A 19,670-nucleotide genomic window follows, 5' to 3' on the forward strand; every position below is an offset into this window, starting at 1 on the left:
CGTAAGTTATTTTTGTTTAAAAAAGACAATACCCGCATTAAGATTTGCTCTTGTGTCACGGAGAGTTATAAACATACAAACAACGGACACAAAGCACGACCAGACCCGAAACAATTATTTGTGGATCGCACAAATAATTGCTCCGTGTGGGAATCGAACACACAATCTTTCGACGCAATGGTAAACTACTGCGCCACGGAGGCAGTATTTTAGACATAGATTGTTTAGTCATTTTTCACAATGAAAAAACTATGACAAGAATGTGCAGTGGTTAATTTCGTTACAAATAGACTAATGCTAGATCAATAAAGTGGCTAAGAGTAATGACTTTTTAAATAAATACAAAAACATTTACTCGCATGGTATATCATACTGAATAAGTGCAACGTCAAAGGGTTGATACATGTATGTGTTCAGATGTGTACAAACCTTATTAATTTCATCCAACACTCCCTGATATGAATTTTTATGACCAACAAACAGTAATTACAATAAAAATGAATGATTGACGTACCATTAATATGGTTTTATGTTATTATGGCTTTATTCTGAATAATCTGGTCATTTTAGATGGCGATTCACCCATATTTATGTTATGGGAGATGAATTTTGTGAAGGACTTTTTTTGGCAAATGCAGTAGCGCAATTTTCTACAGTCGGTTCTATTGACTATCGAGAGTTTGATATTTATAAAAAATAGTTCCTATGATGCTCTTTAGAGGCGGTGATCGTTAGCTCAATTCTCTACCACTATCGACTACCGACAACCGGCTAGCTATAAGATAAAGCTTGAATTAGAATCTGATCAGCGCCTCTAACGGGCGTCGTAGGAACTATTTTGTCAGAACATTTTAGATGTCAAACTTTTGATACTCGATAGTTTCGACTGCAGAGAATCACAAACATTTCTCAATAGCTATGGTAGTCGATAGTAGTAGAGAATCAAGCTACTAATAACAGGTTGCACTACGTTTAGTTATTTAGTTGTTGTACGTCGATTTGATAGCCAATATGCAGTAAATTACTCCTTTGATGAAGCGTATCAATCACTGTCATTTTATCAAATAGTTATCAATTGAGATAGGCAGTAGCCTCCAGGTCTGAAACTAATTGTTCAATATCGACTATGTATTATGTAACAGTATGTTACTGGGATATGCAGATATGTACAGCAGATGCAATGGTGTATGAAATACACCCGCGTTTCGCTATTTATAGTGATAGTCCCATGCCATAGATGGCGAGCTTATTGCTATTTAACAATCACATTGTAACTGTTACTAAACTCCTCGCTACTATTGAAAATTATTCTTATGTAAACGAGAAAAGATCAACAACACTTTGCCCAACCCGAGAATGACCCCGAGAACTGTCATGATCAGCAGTCTAATACGCTGCTAACCGTACCGTATAGCCAGTCAAAAGTATGCTGTAAGGTAATCCTTGTTTAGTGGCAAGCCAAAGGGTAAAGTGCTGAAAAACAGAAGCTGATACACCTTTTACAACAAAATACAAAAAATAATCCTAACAACAATTCGAAAACGTTTTCACCTGGATCTAAATCCAAAAATAGCTGTAACCTTTTGCTCCCTGAAAATCCTGAAAAATATGTTCACACCTGAAAAATGACAGTACAGAAAACAATATCTAACAAGTTTACGAGTCGAACCCTTTATTTACATAATGTGACGCGGAATTGAACCCACCACCCTGCGGAAAGGTTAAATGTATTCGTGTTCAAATATATTTGAGATTGGTGTATGGCTTAGTGATTCTTGAGGTTTTGTATAGCTTTTTCCTTGGTTGAAGACAAATGTTGGCTCCTTTGCTAAGAGTGAACATTGAGGATTTACAATTACAAAACTACCCTTACTGACTAGACAGTCTTCGTAAAGATTTTATACAAAAATAAAGGTAGTATTTTTTTATACAATTGTTAAATGACATTTGTATGCTTGCAAAGTTTTATTTATCTTAGAGCGGAATTCTGGACTATAAAAATATGTAAAATATATTTGTGATTCTTTGATGTTTGTGGCCCATCAATGAGATTGGTCATTACGTTATAACGATAGGGCGCGGAAGTCGAGTACGATACTTAACAAATATTTGTATGATCTACAAATAGTTTTTTGTGTCAAGTAGTACATTTCTTTCATCGTCTATGTTAGCAAAAGTCCCTGCAACACAGTTAATTGTAAGTTATTTTATTGATACAAAAACGTCCAACAAGTTCAAAATAACAAATACCATACATAAAAATCCACGATTAATGAAAACCCAATATTGGCTACGATTTATTGAAAAGAAAATTTCACATGTTAACTAAAATGTGCTTCAAAAAACATATTCGAAGAATTTCAGGTATATTTTCATTTAATCTGCGACTGACTTAACAGAGTGTAATAACTGTAAGCGCCTTTCAGAATCTGAAAAACAATTAAGTATTTTATGTCAATATTAATTGGAAACTGAAATTATTGCAGAGTTTCTCATTCAATCTTCCAGGTATAAGTAATTTGTTACAGGTTTTATTGATTAAAGAGTAGTAATTGGAGATTTTTACTTTACGCTTTATGTGATCAGACTTTACACAAGAAAGGTAAATATAGATATTTGTGTATTTTAAGTCGGCAACATGTTATAGCTTATGTTTTTTTAATGCAAGTACTGAAAAATCGAGTTATTTGTTTGCTGAAAAATGTTGTTTCGGATTCGATTTCTACTTTTTTGTACAACTAAGTGTGAGAAAAACAATATTATGCTACGTGGAAAATAGGGACGTAGATTTAACAATACGTATAATTTTTTATTAAGTGATTTTGTCATTACCCGGAAAGTTATGATGTACTAAATGTCAAAACAATAATAATTATACCAAATTGTTTCGCTTTGTAAATTTTCTATCACATCCATTTACAGTAATGAATATTACATATTTTTACCTATTTTTATTATTTTAACAGCTAGTAAGTACGCCAAGTTTAACATAATCAAAACCAGCGTGCTTATCACGTATCTCAGTTGACAGCTAGCGGACGTCAAATTTATAGTCACTATTCAGTACATTGCTGCTTTGGAGTAATGCGTTAATCACTATATTCTAAGAGAGAAAACAATGTACAGCATAGTGGTTTTCAAATAAATGTCAACTGAGATACGTGATAGCCCCCCTGAAACTGAAAAAACTATTTTCTGAAAACAAAAAGTACTTACACTGATAAAAGTAGCGACAGTCAACTTAGTAAAAGGCCCGGCAGAGAATACCACATCGTTCTTGAACTGAGCGATCAATAAGTACAGGTCTTTGCGGTACTTCGGGCTCATCTTCCACCAAATACTCTCGTAAGGACCTTGCATGACGTCACGGCTCTGGAAAATGCAATAAATTGTTATGTTATAACCGTCCATGATTCATTATCGTCGAAGAATTGAATTACTCTTCCACTTTACGGTCTATTGGAACATTTCCATAATGTCGGCAGCATTAGCACGTACTTAAAGAATAATTTTTGGGCTAAGTAATTGCCAGCAATGTGTAGCGTAATTTCGATTTAAAATGTCCTCCAAAAATAGTTCTTACGACGACCGCTAGAGGCGCTGATCAGATCGTCATACAAAATTTGTTGATAGTTAGCCGGTTGTCGATAGTCCATAGTGGGAGAGAATGACGCTACTGGTTACGAGAAGATATAAGATGTATCTTTTTGTAGATTACTGATGTAGAAAGACTATTTTAATTTCATTTTCTGCAAACTGTCAGCCTCGGTTGTCGATTCGGTGACTACACAAACGAAACAAAAGTCACACGTCATAACGAAACCCATTCGATGACTACGGAATAATATTTCACTGAAAATTGAACATAAAAGCCTGAATATTGAGTAGTTAATCTTTTTTACTGTTTTAAGTTTGTTCTTGATGGGATTATCTTTTAAAGATTTATGGCGGTGTGATTGGTCAAGTTTATAATTGCGTGATAAAGTTTTTTTTTAAATATTTGTGTAATATGAAGTGGATAAACTCTGGGAAATGTAAAAATTAAAATAAAGGGCACTCAGAAAATTTTGCGAATAACAGTTTTTTTTTTGTATGCGACAGTGTCAGGCTATGATTTGTTTTAAAAATAACATTATGTATTTATACCCCATAAATACATAAGTTCCAAACTAAATTTTTATCCAATTTGTATTACTAGCAAAAATAAATTACCGTGTCTCACTGAGAAATTACACTGATTTGAGAACATTTCAGGGCGATAAAATTTCCCTATTTCAATTTTAACAATATAAAATCCTTTTTGAAAACAGTACCAGCTAAAATCTCATAGTCCTACAATTTGTGCTATGAATCAAAACAGTGTATCGTACTCACTGCAAACAGAACATCATTATATATATATACTATGCCAGCAGTAAATAAACAGCTGTGCTACTCCAAAGCCAGTGAGGCTATAGATGGGTGACCGCATAGTGGTATTTGAACTGGGCGTCTCCGTGTTTCGGAGGGCACGTTAAAAGTCGGTCCCGGTTGTTGTCTACTAAGATACCAGTCGTTAAGCCATGTCAAAGGCCTTTTGGCGGCTTGAACAACTTTGACACTAGGTTGACCACCAACCATACGATAAGAAGAAGAAGAAGCTACTCCAAACACTAGGTATTCCACTGTCTCCACTCTACAACTATTTCTTTTTATTTTTATAAAATATCGGATAGTAAAATACTTGTAGCGCGATTCTCTACAATTAGAACCATAGAGTATCAAGAGTTTGACATTTAAAATGTACTACGAAAATAGTTTCTACGACGTCCGCTAGAGGCGCTGATCAGATTCTCATACAAAATTGTTCGAAAACTAGTCGATTGTCGATACTCGATAGAAGTAGAGAATCGGGCTACTGAGATCAAACACTAGCTGCTATTTTCGGTAAATTAAACCTCTCATTAAAATTGCGGGTTGTTAATATTTCTTTTTCATTTAAAGTTAAAGTCTTGAGATTTTCGAAAATAAACAAAATTTAGTTTGGAAACCAAATCCTTTTCGAAAACAGTAACACTTAAAGCTAGTCCTACAATTCGTGTTATGAATCAAAACAGTGTATCGTACTCACTGCAAACAGAACATCATTACTATGCCAGCAGTAAATAAACAGCTGTGCCACTCCAAACACTAGGTATTCTGTAGTCAGGAACCTTTGCATCATGCTGGTTTCAATCTGAAATAGTGGAGCAGGTACAGAAATTTGAAATGAAGGCGTAAACACACAACATTACATACATATATTCGTTCTCACATAGATACGTACGTGTACATAATATATTATTATACAAATGTACATTATGTACGTACATACATAAAATATGTACATGCAAATATAAAATCAAGCCTGCTTTCCAAAAAAAATATAATGTTTTGCAAAATGTGCTTCATTTTCAAAGGTTTGGTCGGATAGAATAGCAGTAACTTAATAGATTTGAGTAAATTTGTTATTAATATCGGGAAGGTGTCGGGAAGAATAACCAAAATTTTTAACAATGTTTTTCTTAATTTTTCCGAAAGTTGTTAAACTATAACTTTGTTAAACTAATCGAAAATGTTTGAACTGATGACTACCTTTATAACGGAATTATTGACAAGGCTTAGCTCAAATATCTTTATGAAGTTACTACTCGGAAATAGTTTTTATATTACTTATTTCAGTGATCGTTTTGAAACCGTTCAAGATCTCTTTCTAAGACTTGTAATTCGACCACCTTACTACTACTTACTTACTTAGTTGTATTCCTGCTTTATAATATCTAGTCTGTTATTTTACGCAATTATTTTATTAAGCATGTTATTCAACACAATTATATTCAAAAGTACTCACAGTAATTTGATATGCAGTGACACAAAGCATGACGGAACACACAAACATGTAGAGCATCATAATTGGCGACAAACACGCGTCAAAGAGACGAGCGTACCTGTAACCAAATAATAGCTTGCATAAAAATGTATCATCATAAATGTTTGGTAATTTTACATGAATATACAAAAAGGGGTTGTTTTCGGTTTTACCCAATATAGATCAATGGATTTAATGGTTTTTTTTAGTTTTAGTCGTTTATTGCTTAACTTGCTTGATATATTATAACACTATCTGACCCGCGCAACTTCGCTTGCGTCACATAAGAGGCACATATACGAGGGCATGTAACATTTTTTGCTGGTACTCTGCTCCCATTGGTTGTAGCATAATTAGTAGTTAGTAGTTCCTGAGATTTGCGCGTTCAAACAAACATACTCTTCAGTTTAGTATACGAGTATGTAGATAAAATTCTATTTTATACTATGACTAACAATTAAACAAAATCATATTTACAATTCTACAGTTGATAAAAGCCCAAATTGTGCATTGTAGCATCAATATTGCCATGCACTGTGGCCTGTGGCAGACCAGCCTTTTGGGTACATTTTCGATTGACAGCGAATGCAGCTAAATGAAATACAAGAGCGAAAATCTACTACTGAGAATTTTGCGATCAGTAGCGTGATTTCCTTAGTTGGTGCTACAGATAACCGGCTAGCTATTGATATATTGCTCATGAACAAATTATCAGCGGCCCAACTGTGTTAGCTAGTAACTATTTTCTTCTATAATTTTAGACGTCAAGATCTATCGAATGTAGGACATCGTACTTCAAAATGGAGAGGCGATCATACCAATAAACTATGGAGGAACCAGTAACTAACAGATATGTCTAGTTTAATCTAATAAAATGATATCTAAATACGAAACAAGTGAAATAAATATTTATCTTGATCAATTTTATATGCAAAATTTATTGTCATTGTAACTCTATAACTGGCATAATAGTAGTACATTCGCATAATTGCTCCTCAGTACAGTAGATACAGACATAACCCCATTTCAGTTTCTCAAACAACAATATTCCCGCTATTAATACACGAACACACACGATCTTACTCGATGCTTACAGTAAACAAAGTTACGAGAATTTATTGTTCGTTTAGTGTTCAACTTAGATTGACTTTGGTAGGTTCATTTGGATTTTGAACACATTTAACTACTTAGATTTTATCTGTTACGAGTTAAGGTTTCCTGTGTGGTTACGTATTGAAATTACTTTCTGGTTTTACAAGATGCTAAATATTTTGAGACGTAAAAGTTTGATCATTCTGATGATTGCACATTTGCTGTTTCGCGTCAAAATTTAAATAACTGAAGAACATTTTCTTGTGTAATACATATTTGCAGTTGCCGCCGGATACGATCTTACGAATCAATCGCAGTTTCATTAAAATGGGGTGATTTTCTACAACTATCAACTATCGATAACCGCCTAGCTGTCGAAATTTTTTGTATCGAAAAATGACTAGCACTTCTGGCGGGTGCCGTTAAAACGAATTTGTCAGAAAAATTTAAATTTCAAACCTTCGATACTCTATAGTTCTGTCTGTAAAAAAAATTGATACGAAATTGAAGACAACTCGCGCTTCGTACTACTACAGAAAAGGGGCTCAGAAAAGTTTAAATATTTATTTTTATTTTACTAGTACTTTTTATCATTACTTTATAAATCGATACGGATACCGAAACGACAATTTCAAACCATAATTAGAGCATCTAATTTAACATTAGTACGATCACTATTGAAGCGATGCTCGCCGCTAACCGGAACGGTAATGCGGTGAATATTTCATACAAAACTGTATGCATTCAACGTACAAGCTTGTGATAGGTAATTTTGATCTAACATTTCCAATAATCGAATATTCTATAGAGAATTAGATGCGGACGTGATGATATAAAACAGTCTATTGGGATTGACTTAATATTATTTATCTGTAGCGCAGTTTTGTGTGGTTGATCGTTCGTGGTTAGTGTTTGACATATAAAAGAGACTTGTCAAAAATTGGTTCTTTATGAATCCACTAGAGGCGCTAAAACTTTTTGTTCTAAGAACCATTAAAATTAATTTATTAATGGTTGATTTCAAAACAATTAGAGACGCTTATTAATTCTTTGTACAACATTTCTTGATGTATTGCTATCGAGTGTAATAAAGCTATTGTAATTAACCTACGCACTCTTTTGTCACCTATATTAAAAACTCAAGATCAATTATTAGTAACCGTTAAAACAGTAAAATGACCGTAAAATACAAATATTTTACAATTCATACTATAAAGTCACGCAGCTTCGTATAATCATAGCCAATTTACATGAAACCACTTACTTGACCAGCTCCACATGCCTCCTATGACAATCTTTCAACCTATTCAAAGAAATACTATGCTCAGCCGGTGAATTTTCTTTCCCAAATATCTCTCTACAATCCCGTCTCAGCAACTCCAATTCAGCTCTGAAGAATACCATCACAACAATAGCATTCGTATCGAAAGATGTAATCCACCCTCCGCCATATATAGCCGCGTAACTTTGGTAAGCCGACGCCGTTAAATACCCAACCATATTATTCTTATCAAATGGCACCCATGAGCTTACAACCTGCAAGTACGAGTCGGTACCGTTTTTTACGCTCCTCCTATAAGTCTCCGAGGCAAAATACTTGAAGATCGGCTGAGCCATCACGATGATAACAGTCGTGTACATTAACGACCAGTATAGATACGTTATCCGTCTACAATATTTCGTAAAATCGTTTATGATTTGGATTTTTTTCTCGTCGCTTGTCGTCCGTTGATAAAGGTCGGCTTTTGTCACATACTCAATAATGCTCTTCCAATATTTTTGCCAGTACAAAAACGTTGTCACTTTGCAGACGCTAACCGTCGCCAACATTGTGATTTTCAGATTATTTAACAGCAAATTCATATCCGATTTTACGAACCACACGTCGATGTATTCAGTGGCTGTGAAAACGGTCACCAATATATGCATGAGTATGTAAAAATATTTTTTGAAGAAATTATTTGGGAGCAAAAGGCCCCAGAATTGCAAGGCTTTCACATTAGGCCCTAGTAATGGCCTTTTCGGGTTTTCCAATTTCTGTAGAATTTTTTTCAACATCTTATCTGATCAACTGGATGGAACAGATTGGAATAATGATTTCGAAGATTTGAAACTCGAGGATAATTACGCGATTCGTAAGAATAGAGGTGGGAAAGGTGCTGTTATGAATATCGATTTTTCTGGACTAGTTTTTTAGAGAGAGTTTCATATGTTGGCAAAGTTTTAAGCTTTGAGATCGTAATGATACTGATAGTGGTTTGCCAGCGTTAGTGCTAACGAGTTAGGTAAGAGAAAAGTTCGGCTGCTTTTACCGAAATGAAAATTTATCTAAGATTATTTTAAAGTTTTTTCTGCTTTTATACTAAGCCATTTTTTACATCTTATCGTAATTCAGTTTTCTTGTTGATCTAAATTAACTTATTGATTTAGTAAGGTCATTTTGATATTAGAATTCAATTTTTTAACGTAGACCTTATCTTTTTATATTTTTAGACCCAAATCCTAATGACAGTATACCTAACTATTTATATACAAAATACATTCTATTAATCTATCCATGCTTTTATTCTTATAGTTCAGTTTTTCTATTTCTTTGCTATATTGCAGACTAGCTGACCCGCGCAACTTCGCTTGCGTCACATAAGAGAATGGGTCAAATTTTTCCCGGTTTTTGTAACATTTTTTATTGCTGCTCTGCTCCTCTTGGTCGTTCCGTGAGGATATATAACCTATAACCTTCCTCGATAAATGGTCTATCTAACACTGAAAGAATTTTTCAAATCGGACCAGTAGTTCCTGAGATTAGCGCGTTCAAACAAACAAACAAACAAACAATCAATCAAACAAACAAACTCTTCAGCTTTATAATATTACAGCTTTATAATATTAGTATAGATTTAGCAATCCAAGAATAAATTTACACCAAAATTATCTTTCAAACTCACAACTTTTTACTATCCATCCATTTGCACCATATTTCTGTGCCTTGTTTCATAAAAACGTGGTATAGCAGAAAATTTTACGATTCTTTTTTCCTTTACAACGAACTTGATTGGCTGGTTACACGGGTAAGTTGGTAAACTTAGATATTGTAGTCTGTCTACCTTTAGTAAGTAAAAAATGGATGGATATTGTTTAGTTTGATCATAATAATATGTGATAGTCAGTCTAGATTTAGTTTATTAGTGATGAGAAGCTTTAGTTTTTAATAACAGATTTTGGGTATCGTCTTTGTTTTCATTCTCGATTGTACTTGTATTGATACTGTCATGTAGGTCCACCATTTAATCTGGTGGAATTTCTCTGATTGAAAATGGTTTTTATGGATTTTTTGTAACTTTGGTATCATCAGATGCAAGTAGGTTAGCTAGAGGATGAAGGAAGCCAAATCTAGATTTTTTATGCAAATTTCACTTAAGTCACCATATAAGACATTTACATCTCGTAGAGCAAAAATGGCCGCTTCTCTACCTTAGAATTCTAGTCCAAAAAACGACTAGAAATAACGATCTAAGGTTTGTTAAAAGAAATCTTATCATTATCTCTGAACCAACAATTTGTTTTAAAAGATACAGTTAATTAGATCACCTAAAAATTTCTTAACTACAATAAAGCCTTAGCAAATTAACTTATTTTATTTAAAAGAAAAATCACTTAATCCAAAGTTTCCTGTATCACAGCTCCGTACTCAAGTTTCAAGTATAATTTATTACTTTGAGTAATAAATCTTTACTTTTTTGGCCCTAATTAAAATATTTCGGGGATCTTGTAGAAATAAAGCTAGGAATATACTTCTACAACATGATGTGGGCAACATTTTGAGCGAACTGTAATAATTTCGCTAGGTATAATTTAATCCGGGATATCTTTAGCTCTCTCTATGGATCTGTCTAATCATAGAATAGAGACACTAGGGCATGCGATCATGCTTACCCGAGGTACTGCAGCCTTCACTGCAGAGCTGCACCATCCCACAGTCTCGTCCCAATTATATCTCTGACTAGCTGACCCGTGCAACTTCGCTTGCATCTCATAAGAGAGAATGCGTCATAATTTTCCCCGTTTTTGTAACATTTCTCGTTGCTACTCCGCTCCTATTAGTCGTGGCGTGATGACATATAGCCTATAGCCTTCCTCAATAAATAGGCTATCTAATATTGAAAGGATTTTTCAAATCGGACCAGAAGTTTCTGAGATTAGCGCGTTCAAACAAACAAACAAACAAACTCTTAAGCTTTATAATATTAGTAGTATAGATTTCTATATCATTAACCCACATCCCTACCTCATTCTCTTCCTGGCTATTCGTCCCATATGGTTGTGGGGTCAGGCTTCCTTACACCTACCTTTCCTCTACATCGTTCTATCCTTGACGTCGTCTTTCTCAACCTCACATGCCTTCATGTCTCGCCGCAACACTTCTGTCCACGTGGTCTTGGGTCTCCCTCTTGGTCTTTTTCCGGGGACGCACAGCTCCAGTACCCGGTTGCCAACGTAACTGGGTACACACATTCCCACCATTGCGAAAATGTAACTTAAAATTTTCAAATATAGGTACTTTGGATTCCCAAGAAGGGCGAACGTCTGGCAAGCGACCGGTTGTAAAAACCCCTTAGATAAACAACGAATAGCCAAATCTCTTTATAGCATGGTTTTTAGAATGAAAACATGATGTGCTGATCCCTATTAACGTGGGATAAGGACAAGACAAAGACAATATGTAGGAACATTGAGTGACTAATATTTGCAAAGACGAGTGATTCTAGCAATGTGGCACAACTTAACCCAATGTTGGGCGACACAAGTCATAAGATTTTCCGCTAGTGTATTGCTGGCTTAATGAAACTGAGACGACAACTGAAGGTTCTGTTCTGAAATAATAAATCAAAAAGTTGTAATTGAAGTCGTTATGATAGTATTTAAATATTATGATAAAATATGTACAAATTATTGTAATTATTATTCTGAAATAAAATAATACTCTTTAATAATCATAAATAACAGTCAAAACCATTTGAAATTATAAATGTCTTTACAATTTTAAATGGGTTTTCTTTTTTTACTTCCTCCACGTGGAGAGATTTTCAGGGACAAAAAGTATTCGGGTAAATACGTACCTTTGTCAGTACGAAAAGGGAACACACCTTATTCATACAGCAAGGTCCAAGGGCCTGGGCAAAGATGGTTAAACCATTGAGTCTATCACGTTGGCCAAGTCCCGTCTAAGGACTTTTTATACCGTCAGCAAGTTTTGAATAAATTCTCAGGTATATAAATTTGTATTATATCACTTTTTGAGGAGCTCTAACTACAGCCGCACGGTCTTTCAGGTCAAGCTACGCTTGCCCAATTGGTTTGTGGATGGGTGACCATATTATACATATCGAGTGCTTCCGTATTTCGGAAGATGTGCGGTCTCGGTTGTCATTTTCAAAGAGCTTTGACAGTCGTAACCAGGTCTGATAACCAGTATTGCCGTGGTATAATCTTATTTAAGTAACTGAGTTGTGGAGGTCCGGTAGGCAGTCGCTCCATGTAAAATACTGGTATTCGGATGCATGCGGTGAGAATAGACGCCGACTACAACATAGTTGGAAGAAAGGCTAAGCTGATGATGACATAATTTTTGAAGTCAATTAAAATTATTATTTTACTTTTAATATCATATTTGACACCTGTACCAACAAAATTAATATTCAGCATAATAATAACAAACATTCAGCAGATATTTCAGGATATTGCCTCACGCATATCGTTCAGTATGACACCTTGGGGAAGTGTAAAACTGTATGTAACTGTTATTACTTGGACTATTATTGTATTATTGTAACCGCAATACACAGAACACCTATGTGTTTATATACTCTACATAATATGTGCATGTATAATTGAAAATATTGTTTACATAAAGTTTTTACTAGTACTAGTATATTCCTTTTCCTTGAGGCTTTTCCTGTGGCCTATACTTCTAGAGACGGAAAATATATAGGCCTAATAGGTATTATAAAATTAAATTTCAACGTGTTTTTGATGTCTAGAAATTGAGTTTATAAAATTAACTGAGTTTCGAAAGGTAAATGATAGTAATTTAATAGCATATTTGGTTCCACTGCTGGGTAAAGACCTCCCATTTTTTTACAACTGTCCCTTTCGTCTGTTTCCCACTTCTTATTCTTCTCTAAGTTACTAGGTAGCAATGCCACCATTTTTTGGCCATTTAGAGGTTCGGTATTTTTTCCGACTCCTAAATTTAGTTTGAGAAAAGGCAATTTAAATAAACGGTTATCAAAGTATAGCAACCCAAGAACGTTTTATCTAGATTGACCAAAAATAAAAATGTGCCAAAAAATTCTTTCAGACCTTAAAAGAGTCAATTAATTCGAACATATCGACAAAACTCAATCCCACCTCTACTAATTACGGTGAAATAATGTCACCTAATTATTTCATACAAAGGTGGCAATTTTAACACGACGCATAGATTTTTACCACTAATGATACAGCAGTAATTATACTTGAATATATATTATGGGATTTTCTTCGTAATAACTTAATTTCCTTGGGATTATTATGTTAATGTATACTTTGATTTAGTGTCTGAATATTTTTTGTGGGTTTTTCTGTTTGTGAGTTATGTTTGATGTAATTATTATGACATCAAATTGTTTTTATTGAATGTCGCCTCCATTGATTTTGAGTAAGAAACACTGGATTTTATATTTAGATTGTTTGGCTTGTAAGTTTTTGAAGGAAGGAGTAATTTGTTATTTTGGTTTGCTAAAATTTTAAAAGAATACATAAATAAACTCAAGTAAGTATATCAAACTTTGTTAAATGTTCCTACTTAAGTGGGGACGAAACTATATTTACAATTATTTAAAAAAGTATTTTGTAATAATCGATTGTATTGGAGTACAGTAAATCGAAAAATGAATTATTTCTAAACCTTTCAGAAACCTGATCATCGTCTGTCGTCATCAGATCAGATATACGGCTTTGCGTCATTGACACAATATTATGTAGTAAATAGTAAAAACTTCACCTAATCATTTTGGACTACTTCTCAAGGTTCTAAATCTCGAACAAAAATATTCAGTGCTCTAAAAAGATAGCACTAACGCTCCTAATCCTAATTGGCTCAAAAGAACATACTAAGTTCGACACTGCGACAAAATCCCAAAAAAAAAATCAAACGACTTTCAAAGATGATCAAACAAAAACTCTTAATGATGATCCGATTCTCGTTAATTACGACAAAAATCTACTAAAAATGTTCAATCAAATAGGAGTGGCTCAAAAAGGCAAGCCAACAATTAGTGTAGATTAGCGTCAGGTAAAAATGATTGCGCTCTTAAGAACATTTAATGAGAAAGTCGTTAGGCTGGCGCGTGACCCGTTTCCTATAGACCCAGATTGGTGGAAGACAGGGAAATTGGCAGTGGGTCAAGTAAATAATAAAATAATAAATAAGATGAGTATCGTGTAGAATTCGTTTTATCATGTAAATATTCTGCAATTATTGTTCAGCTAGTTTGTTTATTGATTCTAAGGCGATACGAACTTTGTTGAACTAACCAGTATTTATAAAAAATAATATTGGAATTGGTTGGAATAATATTAAATAAGACTGTTAAGGATAGTAAATAACACAATCAAACATTCGGATAAATCTTTTTAAGTGTTTTTTGTATATTATATTATAATTTAAATATTTACTTCCAATTCCCGATTACCAGTTACCTAGATGCTAATTTTCATATAGAATCAGTTTAGTGGTTTTTAGAAATCATCGTAATAAAGACTCAAACATCATCACTCTTTAAGAACTCCAACCAAACAAACTATCATATAATAAGAGCTAAATAAAGAGGAAAAGAAATTTTATGGAACAGAAAGAGAGAGAGAGAGAGAGACGGAGAAGGAGGGAAAGAGAGAAAGAGATAATAAGGAGCTAATATCAACATCCTCAAGCAAAATGAAACCCTTGCATCATCTACTCATTATAATAAAGTGACATACCACGAGCTGTTAGTTCTGTAAGTTGAACATAAAGTTACGAAGAGAAAGCAAACAGCGCGTCTCTGGAGTGAATTAATTTATTTCACACACGTTTGCTTTGATAATGTTATTAATTCTACTATGTGTTTGAGATTTACTTGAACTGTTTTATTTAAGTAGAATTTTGTTAGGCTTCTTTAGAAATATCAATTATTGTATCAACCACATTGTAAAACTTTTGACCATTGAAAAGAGTGGCCGTGAATTTCTTGTTAGCTCTTCTCATAATGCTCTACCCCCTTTCCGAGCTAGTGGTAGATTCAGTAATTGTAACGACTATCATAAGTGTCAATATTTGACCTAAATGAATGAATGATTTGATTTGATTTGAAATGAATCTACCTCTAAGCGATGCAACTTAATTCTTTTTAAATCTAACGCTTATGATCAGAAGTTGTTAAACTTGTTACATAATGTCAATAATTTGATTGTAACTTTCAAATACACAAGAATTTTTGAGTTGTCTACAGTTTTGATCTAAGAGAAAATCGTAAACAGTTTTTCACATAAACAACACGTTTTCACATATTTTTTCAAGGTAATAAAATGTTTTACGATCAAAAAATGCCATCACTATTTTATAGCATTCACTTAAAATCTTTCCATCCTTCAATTGAAGGTTACCCAAGGCGTCAAGGGTCAACTCTAGGGCCACTTCTAGGGCACATGTGTAAATTACTTTTATTACAAACAATAATTATGGTAATCGTATGTAAGTTGAACATTATGGTTATTTTTAATTTCTATATAATCGCTATTTTATATCTATTCGAAACTAAGTCTGATTTACATGATGTATGTATACCGCAATTCTCTTCCGACGGTACTATCGAGTATCGAAAGTTTGACGTTTAAAATGTACTGCCAAAATAGTTCTTACGAAGCCCGGTAGAGGCGCTTAACAAATTTTCGTGTAAAATTTCTCGATAGCTAGCCGGTCGATAGTAGTAGAGTATCGAGCAACTGAAGACTTTAAAAAAAAAAGTATAGGTATCTAAAAGCTAGATGGTTTAAGAGAGGAGTAAAAACTAATATGACTTTCTACCGATATAGAGGAACTCATAAAAATCAACGATGGAGAAAATACTCCATATGTAGTAAAAAATAATTCTACCAGTCATAATATCATAGCAACTAACTTTAATATGAGGGTAGTTTCAAAAATAATGGTAGTCTAGAAAAGAAATGCTTGTTAAGACTTCTTATAGTACTAGGTTTTGATTTCAGTGAAAGTTTGTCTGAGATCTAGTTTGAAGGGTAGGATTACATCTGAATTGAAATTAAGACGGATTTTTACTTGGATAGTTTAAAGTAGTTTTGAAGCGAAGGCCAAGAAGAATAAATATAGAAGCATAAGCCTATCACTATCGACAACCGGCTAGCTATCGAGAAATTTTGTATGAAAATCTGATCAGCGCCTCTAGCGGGCGTCGAAACTATTTTGGCAGTACATTTTAAGTATCAAAAATTCGATACCCGGCAGTACCGACTGTAGGGAATCGTGCTACGGTTATCATCAATTAAGATAACAGTCGTTAGGCTATGTCCAAGGTCTTTGGGTGGTCTGAACAGGTTTGACACTAAGTTGACCACTAACCATATGAAAGAAAAAACATTATACTTATTGAAAATATACGATGTTCCAAAATTATGCAGCAGTGGATTTCAGGTGCGTATAATAATATGCACACAACCAAGCAAAAAATATTTGTATATATTTTTTTGATAACGGAATTTTTAGTTTTTAATAAATCTCATATTTATATATTTTGCATACTAACGGGCGTTTTATTGACAGTGTGGCATAAAATATGCTAAAATATTTTATAAACAAAAACATTCTACTAAATAAACTATATTTGAGTTAAAAGGCAATGAACTCATTATTATTTTATTTTAACTTAAAACTATGCTTTTTCATATTAACAATTAAATAAATGTAAATAAAATCGTAATAATAAATGTATAGTCAAATAAATGTATGTATAAACCTCCAACTTAGCTTTCTGCGTTTCTCTTTACAGTGTGATTGGACTCGAGATACAAGAAACGACATTTATAGCTTTTTCATGACTTTTTATTTATGTTATTAGGGCTCCTGAATTTTTAAGTTATGTAGGCTTCCAACGAAAAAATCTTTTAGCAGCCTAATTGTCCCAATTTGATTGGACAAACGTTTGAAGATCCTCAAGTGCTTTTGTTCTCCACGAAATAAGGTGGGATGTGCTTAGTTAAGACGTTTCAAGGTGCTGATTTAGAATTACAAATTCTTATACTTATTCGTTAAGAGAGATACTTTTTTATTCATGTTTTTGAAGATTTATAAAAGGTTATAAATTTTTGGTTGTTTTTTTTTATATTTCGCAGCAAAGAAAGTGACTTTCTTAAACCATTTCCTATCTCTATCGACTATTGATAACCGACTGGATGTTCGACGCTCCTAAGTGGATGTATCAGACATACGTTTTAAGATAGTACCGAGTGTAGGAAATTTATTATAACGTTTGATTCTTCTAAAACTGGACTGATGTTCGTTTGAAAAATCATTTAAGTATTCTTTATTACTTTAATGTTTTAAAAGTCATTTCATTAATAAACTTTATCATAGTTAAACTAGACGCACTTCTAAACAAATATCGGTAAATATTGGATAAAAATGTGACCAACGCCTCTATCGGGCGCTGTGAGAACTAATTTTGAAATATATTTTATACGTCAAATTTTTAGTACTTAATATTAGCGTATGTAAAAAATTGCGCTACTGAACTACTTCCAAACAAGTTAAATAGCTAGAACAGTATCATAAAAGCTGAATACCCGCCACAATTACACCTTACATATAACGGTTAGCTCTCGACTGCGATCGTTCGTCTATTATACTGAATGGCTTCATTGCTTCTACAAGCTATTGTGTTCCTTGAGTGTAATATATATACTTTATAAGCGCTTATAGCTTGTTGCGCTCACCAACCGAACGATCTGTAAGTTAAGCAACCTCACCTCGGACATTACATAGAATAGTGACTGTTTTGTGGTATTTGAGCTGTAGCGCGATTTTCTACTACTATCATAAACTGGCTAGCTATTGATATATATTGTTGAAATATCTGAACAGCGCCTCTAGTGGGCGCCGTAAGAACTAATTGTGAAATAAATTTTAAACATCTAATTTTTAATACTTCATAAAAATAACGTTCCTCAACTACATCAAAACTGGTTAAATAGCTAGAACAGTATCATAAAAGCTGAATACCCGCCACAATTACACCTTACATATAACGGTTAGCTCTCGACTACGATCGTTCGTCTATTATACTGAATGGCTTCATTGCTTCTACAAGCTATTGTGTTCCTTGAGAGAAATATATAGAAGATATAAACTTTATTGAGCTATTTAGAGTTTGAGTAAAAGTTAACTTTAAAATGTTGGTAGTGAACACTTGCTTTCAAAGAATTATTTTAGAAGCCAGGTTTATTTTAACATAGCTTAACTACGTATAAAATTATATTATCGATAAGCATGTAAATTTTTGACATAACTTTACATTAAATACTAATTTTATATGTATAAGCAAAAAAAGAAAAAGAGTTATAAAAAATACAATCATATAGATGTTCGCAAGTCAAGGAAGGCACCAATAGCTAGCTGTGCTCACCGACCGAATGATCTGCAGGTTAAGCAAACTTAGCGCGGACATCTTATAGATGGGTGGTAGTTTCTCAGCTCAGCTAAGTGTCTCTGTGTTTAGGACATGTCAATAGACGGTCACAGTTGTCAAAAAACCTGTATGTTTACTATAAAAGTAGCTTATGAACAAAACTACAAAAGTTATCTAACGGATTTACATAATGTTGTAACAATCTACACTTAGACACATAGGTATGTATATTATCACGACACAATAATACCAGGTGCAGTATAATTATAAGTGTCGCTTCAATCTCGAGGGAAATTGCATCTGATATACGTGCAGATATTGTAACAAATTAAGGGGAAACGATTCTTATGTTCAATTCAATGTATTAGCTCGTAAATATTTGATATTGGATAGAAGTGTTATCGTTATATACTTTATATTTTATTTCTGCAGTATGAATAAATCTTGTGTCGAACTTTTATTTATTAGTATTTTTAACTTTACTTAATTATTTAAGAGTTCAAATCCCACCCAGCATAACTATCTCATGCTCATCACACACTTGTGCGTGATAATATGAGTATCTGTTATGAGCCTTGCTAAATTTATCTATAAAAGTATGTATTTAGAAGTAATTGTTTATCAGTTATTGGGCTACCGTAGTACAAACTTTGCTTGGTTTGTTGTCTGGATAAAGTACAAGCTCTGCTTAGTTTGGAATCAAATGACTGATGTATGCGTTGTCCAATGATAATTAATAGAATAGAATATTTATAGAATAGAATAGAATTTAACTTTATGAATTGTAAAATCCCCTATTTTTACTTCAAAATTCTATCTCCTGTTCCAATAACTCACACTAAAGACTAACGTTGGTATTCGCAGATAAATACACGTTCAAACTCATTCGTCAAAATGTCAAAATCAGAGCATACAACGCTAGGCGGTTTCAATTGTATTTTCTGTTTGCGGTTTTGAAAATAAAGTCTGTATCT

The 19,670-nt window shown here is 33.4% G+C and overlaps 1 protein-coding gene across 1 annotated transcript; it reads right to left on the minus strand.

Annotated features, from left to right (window-relative positions):
• Window positions 1-2,284: 2,284 nt before the first annotated feature.
• LOC142983066 (odorant receptor 13a-like) lies at window positions 2,285-9,037 on the minus strand. The gene is made up of 5 exons (XM_076129884.1): window positions 8,244-9,037; window positions 5,870-5,966; window positions 5,111-5,215; window positions 3,217-3,372; window positions 2,285-2,429 (listed from the first exon to the last, which is right to left on the minus strand). The coding sequence occupies exons 1-5, from the start codon at window positions 9,035-9,037 to the stop codon at window positions 2,373-2,375; spliced, it is 1,209 nt and encodes a 402-aa protein (XP_075985999.1). The 3' UTR covers window positions 2,285-2,372.
• Between the last annotated feature and the right edge of the window lie 10,633 nt (window positions 9,038-19,670).

This window comes from Anticarsia gemmatalis, chromosome 23 (assembly GCF_050436995.1).
Source record: "Anticarsia gemmatalis isolate Benzon Research Colony breed Stoneville strain chromosome 23, ilAntGemm2 primary, whole genome shotgun sequence".
Taxonomy (NCBI): Eukaryota; Metazoa; Arthropoda; class Insecta; order Lepidoptera; family Erebidae; genus Anticarsia; species Anticarsia gemmatalis.

What these genes read in the sequence shown, in the direction of transcription:
- LOC142983066 (XM_076129884.1), bottom strand. Translation starts at nt 9,037, where the DNA reads ATGTTGAAAAAAATTCTACAGAAATTGGAAAACCCGAAAAGGCCATTA. An exon ending in TCACTGCATATCAAATTACT is followed by an intron (nt 5,216 to 5,869) that starts GTGAGTACTTTT and finishes CCACTATTTCAG; the next exon opens with ATTGAAACCAGCATGATGCA. An exon ending in GTAATGATGTTCTGTTTGCA is followed by an intron (nt 3,373 to 5,110) that starts GTGAGTACGATA and finishes TGCATTTTCCAG; the next exon opens with AGCCGTGACGTCATGCAAGG.